This window comes from Platichthys flesus, chromosome 7 (assembly GCF_949316205.1).
Source record: "Platichthys flesus chromosome 7, fPlaFle2.1, whole genome shotgun sequence".
NCBI lineage: Eukaryota > Metazoa > Chordata > Actinopteri > Pleuronectiformes > Pleuronectidae > Platichthys > Platichthys flesus.
In genome coordinates, this window is record NC_084951.1 from 27,531,113 (window position 1) to 27,541,486 (window position 10,374).

At 47.6% G+C, this 10,374-nt stretch overlaps 1 protein-coding gene across 2 annotated transcripts in view; it reads right to left on the reverse strand.

The window, feature by feature from the left end:
- Positions 1–1,998: 1,998 nt before the first annotated feature.
- The window catches only part of LOC133956398 (nucleolar protein 4-like), a 69,292-nt gene continuing 60,916 nt past the window's right edge, over positions 1,999–10,374 (reverse strand). The window contains exons 6-11 of one of the 2 annotated variants that reach the window (XM_062391398.1): positions 8,386–8,834; positions 6,293–6,484; positions 5,789–5,977; positions 3,914–4,027; positions 3,541–3,796; positions 1,999–2,425 (exon numbers count right to left, since the gene is read on the reverse strand). In XM_062391398.1, coding sequence (XP_062247382.1) covers positions 2,190–2,425; positions 3,541–3,796; positions 3,914–4,027; positions 5,789–5,977; positions 6,293–6,484; positions 8,386–8,834 — 1,436 coding nt within the window. In that variant the 3' untranslated portion in view covers positions 1,999–2,189. Of the gene's footprint in view, positions 2,435–3,540; positions 3,797–3,913; positions 4,028–5,788; positions 5,978–6,292; positions 6,485–8,385; positions 8,835–10,374 lie in introns of both variants that reach the window. The other variant, XM_062391397.1, reaches the window with a different exon arrangement.

A 10,374-nucleotide genomic window follows, 5' to 3' on the forward strand; every position in this document is an offset into this window, starting at 1 on the left:
CTTCACATACATGCACAAATATTTCATATTTCACTTTTTCAGATTTCATTTAGTCACGGCAGCAGCTTCCTCTGTTTCCAGGCTTTATGCTAAGCTAACAGGCTAAACAAGCCTTCACTCACAGGACAGACAGAGAAGTGATGCTCGTCTACATTTCAGCAAGAAAACAAATGAGCTAACAGTTTTTCTCCAGATGTGAATTAGCACCTCAACCACAGGTCGAGGCCTGTGGGAGCAAACAGGTTTCCAGTAAAAAGGATTTTCAAGCTCCCACTAGTTTGATAAGAAAAACAACATGGCTGAATAATAATGAAGCATTAACGCTCAGTTCTCTGCAGCACGTCACCACTTGAGAATCTTTGCTTTGGACCCCCCCCCCCCGACACAGGATAGAAAGGAAAACAAAGAGAGAATCCACAAAAACATGAATCAACATTAATGGAGCCCTGTGAAGCAGAAACACGAGGTCCGAGCGGTGTGAGAGCGTGAAGACACCGATCGGGAGGTTTCACCACAGTTCAGTGTCTTTGAGTTGTTTTTGCTTTGTCGTGGTCGAGCTGAAGTCGCAGCCGAGGCCGCGGAGGTCAGTCGGGGTCACGCGGCGGCGGCGGCGAGCTAACACCCGCCTGCGCTGAGGTTTCAGGTCTATGGCAGAAGGTCCGGCTTGGTATAGCAGCAGCAACATGAGAGTCCATCATCATAATCAGAACAAAAATATCAGTAATGGCCGTCTCAGACAAACACAGTCAGACAGAGCAGTCCTCCTCTTCCTCTGACACCTGCACCCGGGAGCAGAGGAGGAAGAGGAGGAGGGTTAGGTCCACGAAGAAGAAGTGTAGAATAGGTCCAATACAGAGGAGGAGGGAGTGATGCTGAGGTTTCATTGGCCTTTATATCCACACACTCACACACCCATACACACACAGACACACACCCACACACACAGACACACACACACTCACACAGACACACACAGACACACACACGCACCCTCAGTCTGTCTCGTCTCCTCCTCGTCAAACCTCCACTCTGCTTCTTCTCAAGTTTTTAGATGAGCTGATTATTTACAGCAGCGAACAAACAAAAAGATTTCAGTGAGAACAGAGTTCGATTCTCCTGCCACGAAATGTACGAACCCTGAAGACCTCAGGTGGTGAGGAGTAAACTGGTGTGTGTCTGTGTGTGTGTGTGTGTGTGTGTGTGTGTGTGTGTGTGTGTGTGTGTGTGATTGGCAGGTCTGAGGTATTTCCTGGTGGTCAACATGGCGTCTTGGATGCATAAGTAGCAAGTAGCTCCCTGGTTCACACGGCTGAGGATCAAGAGGCTGAGGGAAAGTGCTTAGGACACAAAGAGCTTATTTACAAGCGAGCACAGAAAAGAAATCCTCTCCTCCTCCGTACTTTTCTTTTTTTCATTTAAACGAAAACAACTTTTTTATCACATTTCTTCTCCACTCGCCTCCGGCTCCAGACGCTGAGTCGTCCCCGGGTTTAGTTTTATATGAAAGATTCAAAACGCTTCCTTCAGTCACTTGAAAAAAAAAACTGGAAATCAACTGCTCACTGGCCCCCCCCCCCCCCCCCCCCATAAAACAATAAAATCGTCAGTCGCAGAAAAGTCGTTTAGTAAACTCCTCAGAACTACGTCAGGGAGTCATTGTTACGATCGTAAGACAGTGTTGGTCGGGGCACCTGTCAATCAAACCCCCACTGGGTCGGAGCTTCAGAGAAAAACTTCCTCCTCCTCCTCCTCCTCCTCCTCGGCTCGGAGTGAGGAGCTGATTGTGAGAGTCCTCCACAGAGGAGCAGATTCAGTCCAACGGCTCATCTCCTTTTCCTTCAAACAAAACACCCCCCCCCCCCCCCCCCTCTCAGGCAGAAGTGATTTATTGAGGTTGTTGGTGGATTGTTTGATTTTCAGGGGGCTGGGCCGGGATTGTTTGCCCCCCCCCCCCCCCGTCCCACCTCCTCTAAACGAGAAGAGGTAAAAGTTTCAGGAGAAAAGGCAAATGAGGAGAAAACGATTTCAGGAGGGAGGAGCAGAAACACCATCAAGTCTTGTGTTCGGCTTCAAAGAGGAGAGCAGGATAAAGTGTGTGTGTGTGTGTGTGTCGGTGTGTGTGTGTGTGTGTGTGTGTCTGTGTGTGTGTGTGTGTGTGTGTGTGTGTGTGTGTCTGGGCTTCCCATGAATCAGTTCTGCTGCAGGATGAGGTTCTCCAGCTCATCGGCTGAACGCAGCAGGAAGGCGGCCGACTCCCGGTAGCCGGCGATCAGCTGACGCACGGCTGTGATCTCCGGTTGGCTGAGCTGGGTTGAGGCCCCGCCCCCTCCAGCACCCCCGCTGCCTCGTCCAGCCAGGCTGCTGGCGGCGGCGGAGGAGGCGGAGTTAGTGATGTTGGCGGAGGAGAGGGACTTCATGCTGAGGTCTGTGGGGCCTGAAGGAAAGAGGAGAGTATGGGTGAGGAGAGGAGGAGCGTTGAAGAAGGAGGGATGGAGAGAAAGGGATGGAGAGAAAGGAGGGAGGAGGTTGAGATGGTGAAGTAAAGGAGGGAGGTACCGAAAGAATGGAGGAGGAGAGAAAAAAAAAAATTAAATATTAGAAAAACATGACAAACTTCACTTCCATCTGCTTTCACTCCTTAGTTTCCTCTTCCTTCTTATTCATCACTAAATCATCCTTCACTTCGTTTCCTTGTCATCCTCCTTTCTCTCCCTCATCACCTCCACTTCTCTCCTTCTCTTAGCTTCCAGCTTCCTCTCTCTCTTCTTCCTTTCTCCTTCTTCTTCATCTTCTTCCTCTGTCTCTCCTTCCTCGCTCTCTCTTCTTCCTCTCACTCTAATTCCTCTCTGTCTCTTATTCCACTCTCTCTTCTTCCTCTCTGTCTCTTCTTCCTCTCTCTCTCTTTTACCTCTCACTCTTCTTCCTTTCTCTCTCCCTTCTTCCTCTCTCTCTTCCTCCTTTCTCACTCTATTTCCTCTCACTCTTCCTCTCTCTTCTTCCTCTCTCTTTTTAACTCTCACTCTTCTTCCTTTCTCTCTCCTTTCTTCCTCTCTCCTTTCTTCCTCCTCTCTCACTCTATTTCCTCTCGCTCTTCTTCCTCTCTCTCTTCCTCCTCTCTGTCTCTTCCTCCTCTCTCTCTTCTTGCACTCCCTCTCTCACTCTTCCTCTCTCTTCTTCCTCTCTCTATTTAACTCTCACTCTTCTTCCTTTCTCTCTCCTTTCTTCCTCTCTCTCTTCCTCCTCGCTCACTCTTCTTCCTATCTCACTGTTCTTCCTCAATCTCTTCTTCCTCTCTCTCTCTTCTTGCACTCTCTCTCTCTCTTCCTCTCTCACTCTTCTTTCCCTCTCTCTTCTTACTGTCTCTCTCTTCTTTCACTCTCTCTCTCACTCTTCCTCCTCTCTGTCTTCTTCCTCCTCTCTCACTCTTCTTCCCCTCACTCTTCTTCCTCTCTCTCTTCTTTAACTCTCTCTCTCACTCTTCCTCTCTCTCTCTCTTCTTCCTCTCTCTTGATCCGTCCTCCATCCCTCTCTCGTCCTCACCGTTGCCCTGAGCAGAGCCCAGGCCCGGGAATCCACGATAACCGTAACTCAAGCCGGCTCCGTTGATGTAGAGCTGAGCGTCCTGCGAGGAGAAGGCGGAGGCGGCGGCTTGCGAGGAGAAGGAGGAGGCGGCCTGCGAGGAGAAGGCGGAGCCGGCCTGCGAGGAGAAGGCGGCGGCGGCCAGTGAGAAGTGAGCGAGGGACGCCGGCTCCCTCAGAGCGCCGCTGGACGGCTTCTCCGGAGAGATCTGCTCATCCTGGCAAAACCAAACAACCGGTGCATTGATCAGAAGTCAGAAGAAAAACCTTCAAGAAGAGGATCTAGAACAAGTGAACAATGAACCAGTACACACACAGAACACACACACACTCACGTGATAGGCTTCCAGACGCATCCTCTTGGCAGCGTTGCGTGACTCGTTCTCGCAGGCGGACGCCAGGATGTTCTCGGCCATGGCTGAGGTGAGGTGAGGAGGAGTGGGCCGGGTCTGAGGCCACACACAAACACACACATGTGGAAACATCACGTTAACAACTCGTTCTGACAATCGAACACGTTCTCTTTCTACGATGGAGATAAAAAATGGATCAGAAAGTTTAGTCCACAGAAGTGGAGAACGTGTTCATCATCAGTTCCTCCATGAAGTTAAGAAAGTGTGCAGATCCAAACTGGTCCTATCAAACTGGTTTTCAGGTCTCAGCCACTCTTTTACTCTGATGATGTCACAGAGACATCAGGCCTCACCACTGGGGGGCAGCAGTGACACACAGATTCCATCAGTGTGACTGCATGATCAGTGTGACTGCATGAGGAGATCAAGAGGTCAATCAATGTCAATCAACAGACACAAGTCCAACAGGTGCTGATGGAACTGAACACATCAACACAACAACACAACAACAGGATTCACTACATGAGAAGACCCAGTTTGTAACTTCATGTTTAAAGTGTTTCTACATAAAGTCTGATGGAGATGAAGCAGCAGATGAACTGAAGGTTCTACAGAATCTCTTATGATCAGTATCAATACAGTCTCTGGACCATGTGACCGGACCGGGCGAGGACGTCTCTGGGACACTTTAGAAGACGAGGACACCATGAGCGTCTTCCACCTGCAGGAGGTCCACCTGTCTTCATTCATATCATTTCAGATTAACTATCTGCACTCGTCCTGTTGCTTCCTGCAGATGTTGTGTTAATTCAACCCATGTTGTCCTGTGAGTTGTGTTGTGTTCCCGAGCTCGTACATTATGATATGAATAAACATCTGAATCGTGTCACAGCTAACAAGAGCATGTTGTTTCTATAGCAACCAATGTACAGGCTCATCACAAAAGATCAAAATGTTTGTTTCTGGTTATTAAAGAGAAACTCCAGAGAACAGTTCTTCTTCATGGTCCTTCACTCAGACGTGTCTCTCTATGACCTTAAAGCTCCGCCCTCGTTTATGAATCAGTTCTAATAATTTGATTAAATCACATGTTCCCACTGAACAGGTTTGTTTCACTCTCATGTTCATACACAGAGAAACCGTGAGAACAAAAACCATCTGGAGTGAAGAGAGGAGGATCTGTAGCTTCACCCAATGACAAGAAAGGCCCGCATTGCATTGTGGGAATTATTGGCTCAATCAGCAGAGTCTGACGTCCTGTCTCTACATCGACCACAGATCATCAGATCATCAGATCATCAGATCATCAGATCACCAGATCATCAGATCATCAGATCATCAGATCATCAGATCACCAGATCATCAGATCATCAGATCATCAGATCATCAGATCACCAGATCATCAGATCATCAGATCATCAGATCATCAGATCACCAGATCATCAGATCACCAGATCATCAGATCATCAGATCACCAGATCATCAGATCATCAGATCATCAGATCATCAGATCACCAGATCATCAGATCATCAGATCATCAGATCATCAGATCACCAGATCATCAGATCATCAGATCATCAGATCATCAGATCACCAGATCATCAGATCATCAGATCACCAGATCATCAGATCATCAGATCATCAGATCATCAGATCATCAGGCTTCACTCCAGTTTACTGACTTTACTTTATCAAGAGGATTCCTGGATATCCAGGACTTTATAAAAAGCCTCTTATGGTTTTCAGACATGAATAATCGATAGATAATTGATATCGTTGTTTATTGAGCTGTGTGTTGAAGATGTGTCGCTACCAGAGAAGCTAATGAAACACACATATCAGCGGGGGGGCAGTACCTCCATGCCGTTCTTCTTCATGCGTCGGCAGGACTTGAGGTAGGTGCGGATGCGCTTGCGAGCTCGTTCCTGGAACTCGGGGAACTGTCGGCTGCAGGACTCGATGATGGCCTGGATCTTCTCCTTGGGCTGTTTGGAGATGGGAACCATCCGATCCAGGTTCTCGTCCACAAACAGACGCACAAACATCTGCAGGAAAACAACACTGCTGTTTCAGAAACCAGGTTTGCACAGTCTGAGTGTGTTTGTGTTAAAGATGCACTCTCTGCTCTGTTTGCTCAGGAAACAGGAAGCTCTGTCTCACGTTTCACATTCGGCTTGATGCTCCACTTTGGTCTCAACCGACTCCCGTGAAGAATATCTGTCTCTAAAAGTTTAAATCAATTTCAACAGTCCGAGGGGACGACTCAGCGTAACGATTCTGTCACGTGACCGATGCCGTTAACCAGAGGGTGTGTTCTTGATCCCTGTGGTGACACCGTGGTGGGCGGGGCCTGGACTCACGTTAAAGGCCTTCAGCCTCTCGGGGTCGACGCCCTCTGTGTCGTTCATCTTGTCGTTGTCGTCGTGGTCGTCGTGGTCGTCGTCGTCCTCGTCGGGGGGGGCCTGGCTGCCGGGACGTCCCGTGGTCAAGTCCTCGGCGCTCAGGTCCGTCTTCACGCTGTCGTAGCTGCCGCCTGAACTGTACTGAGGAGACTACACACACACAGACACACACAGACACACTAACAGTTACAGGCATGACTCTCTCGTGAATATTTAACAACCAGAGGTGACGATCAGTCTTCACATCTATCCACTGTCTATACACTCAATGTTACAGTTATAATATAATATAGTGTTAAGGTTAACATCAGTGTTATCTTCACACTGAATCAGAGTCTCATCGGGTTTTCACATTTCAAGAGTCAAACTAAATTATCTATTTTAACCTGAGATGTAAACGAACAGAGGAAAATGAGTGACAGGTCTATTATGTACGACACAAATACACAAATACATAAATACAAGGTACACACAATGGATGGAGCTGTTCTTAGACATCACACACTCACTCACTAACACACATGTGAACTGTTGTGTGTGAGAAGAATATTTGTTGACTTAATGAGTAAAAGGAACATGAGTGTGAATATCTCTCTTTCACTATTTGTGTGTGTGTGTGTCTGTGTGTGTGTGTGTGTGTGACTTTATGTTAGTGTGTTTTATTGTTTCAAGTAGCCTTTCTGTCAGGAATGTGTTTCCTCCAAGGTCAGTTTGTGTATCGTTCTGCAGCAACTACTTTTCAGCTCCGTACACAGACAAGGAGGAGAAAAGGAAGGAGAGAAGGTGAGATGGAAGGAGAGAAGGAGAGAAGGAAGGAGAGAAGGATAGAAGGAAGGAGAGAAGGAGAGAAGGTGAGAAGGATAGAAGGAAGGAAAGAAGGAAAGAATAACCTTCTTTACATAATAACCTTTACCTATTAAAGAATTTAAATGTAAGGTCATTGTGAGGAATAAAGCCTTTGATAGATTTACTGAAAAACACATCAGTATCTATATGAACTAGTGTCTGTTGTGTTACCTCTCTGATGTTGTGTTACTTCAGTGATGTTGTGTTACTTCAGTGATGTTGTGTTAGTTCTGTGATGTTGTGTTAGTTCTGTGATGTTGTGTTACTTCAGTGATGTTGTGTTACTTCAGTGATGTTGTGTTACTTCTCTGATGTTGTGTTACTTCAGTGATGTTGGGTTACTTCTGTGATGTTGTGTTACTTCTCTGATGTTGTGTTACTTCTGTGATGTTGGGTTACTTCTGTGATGTTGTGTTACTTCTGTGATATTGTGTTACTTCAGTGATGTTGGGTTACTTCTGTGATGTTGTGTTACTTCTCTGATGTTGTGTTACTTCAGTGATCTTGTGTTACTTCAGTGATATTGTGTTACTTCAGTGATATTGTGTAACTTCAGTGATATTGTGTTACTTCAGTGATATTGTGTTACTTCAGTGATGTTGTGTTACTTCAGTGATATTGTGTTACTTCAGTGATGTTGTGTTAGTTCTGTGATGTTGTGTTACTTCTGTGATGTTGTGTTACTTCAGTGATGTTGTGTTAGTTCTGTGATGTTGTGTTACTTCAGTGATGTTGGGTTACTTCAGTGATATTGTGTTACTTCAGTGATGTTGTGTTACTTCTGTGATGTTGTGTTACTTCAGTGATGTTGTGTTACTTCTCTGATGTTGTGTTACTTCAGTGATGTTGTGTAAGTTCAGTGATGTTGTGTTACTTCTGTGATGTTGTGTTAGTTCTGTGATGTTGTGTTACTTCAGTGATATTGTGTAACTTCAGTGATGTTGTGTTACTTCTCTGATGTTGTGTTACTTCAGTGATGTTGTGTTACTTCAGTGATGTTGTGTTACTTCAGTGATGTTGTGTTAGTTCTGTGATGTTGTGTTACTTCTGTGATGTTGTGTTACTTCAGTGATGTTGTGTAAGTTCAGTGATGTTGTGTTACTTCTGTGATGTTGTGTTACTTCAGTGATGTTGTGTTACTTCAGTGATGTTGTGTTACTTCAGGGATGTTGTGTTACTTCAGTGACGTGTGTGTGACCTCTGACCTTTCCTCCGTAGTCTCTGCTGTCTCGGTCCAGTCGCAGCTCGGCGGTGTGTGCGTGGGCCTGAGAGTGTGTGTTGTGTGTGTGAGGAGTGTGCGGCAGCGGCAGGGCCGGGTGTGTAGCCGGGGGGGGTTTGGCGGCCAGAGGGAACTTCCTGCGCAGCTCCTCGGGGGCGTTGGGGTGCAGGGCCCCCAGCAGGGCCGCTGCCGCCGCCGACACGGTGAGGGGCAGGTGGGAGGTGGCCAGGCGCGGGGGGGGCAGCTCACTCAGGTTGATGGGCTGCTGGTCCTCGGAGGACGAGGACGAGGAGGACGGCGTGCTGAAGTCCAGAGGAGCCGCCCCCCCGCCGCCATTGAGTATCTTGGCTTCCCTGATGATGGCGCCCTCTGACAGGGCAGAGGAGGGCGGGGTCAGGGCGGGGGGGCCGCTGCCGCTCTCTGACGAGGAATCGTCTGAGGAGACAAACGTTCATTATGAATTCACATTCTGAAAAGACTTCACTATGATTTCTATGAGTGTGTCTGATCGATGAACACGGAGCTGACACGTGAAGGAGAACAAAGAACTCACATTAACACGTCACACACACGTCACACACACGTCACACACACGTCACACACACGTCATGTGACACTGGACAGTTGCAAACTGCAGCTTGTCTTCACGAGGACGGACATCGACAAACAGGCGTGTGTCTGGAAGTCGGTCAGACATAAATCTACATGATCATATGAATCTGTCATCATGTCGGGCCGAGCCTGTTCACCTGAACCACACACACTGTTCACACTGACACACTGACACACACAGACACACACTGTTCACACTGACGCACACACACACAGACACACACTGTTCACACTGACACACACACACACACACACACTCTTATTGTTATCAGGTATACGTACTGCCCAGCAGGGGGCGTGCTTCCACCTGAATCTTCTGCTTCAATTTGAATGATTAACACAATTGACTCAGTTCAACATTAAACATTAAATCATATTTTTCTTTGTCTGCAGGAAACTCGTCATCACCACGAGCCACATGGTCAGAACCTTCATCCGTCCGTCCCCCGCTGAAGACACCCTGGACAGAGCGTCTACATGGAGACACAATGTGCTGCAGACGACTCACACAGTGTGTTGTGTTGTCTTAGTGTTTGTGAGGAAATAATGAACGGAGGCATTTTGCCTTAATGCGGAAAATGTTTTCATCAAAGCCACAATCGTCCCCCGGCTGGAGAGACACTGAGGAAGACGAGGACATCACAAGTCCTCTCGTCCCTCTGCAGACGTCAACATGTGTCCAAAGCCTCCAGGCTCCTCCTCCTCCTCTTCATCATCAAACTCTTCCTCACATCACTGTTACAACCATCATCATCATCATCAGTCTAATAACTCCAGAAATCTCTGTCAGTGTCTCCAGAACTCTTCATCATCCCTCCCTCCCTCCCTCCCTCCCTCCCCCCTCCCTCCCTCCCCCCTCCCCCTCTCTCTCTTTTCAGCTTTCCTTCCTCCGTCCTGATGAACCTGTGTCTGTTCAGATGAATTCATAAAGAGTTGCGTAGCTGTGTCTAATGGACTCTCCCCTCATGAGTCTCAGAAGTGTGTGTGTGTGTGTGTGGGGGGGGGGGGGGTGTTGGTGTTAAATGGTTCAGTATTTATTGCCGGAGCCGGTTCAACATCCCGTCGCTCTCTGTCTGAGTCTCTGCTACTGAATAAGTGATCATGGAATAAATGGTGTGTGTCGAGCAGGATGGATGGAGGCCTGTCTGAAGCACTCTGACACACACACACACACACAGACACAAACAGACACACACAAACCATTTCTACAGTTTCAACATCAGCTTGTATTTCCCTCACAGGTCTGGTGGACTGTTTAATGAGAGCAGCTCAGAAAGTGAAGGATCAGAGAGAGAGCAGGAAGACGGGATGAATGAAGCAGATGAAGATGATTGGAGGAGAGAGCATGGGGGGGGGGCAGAGG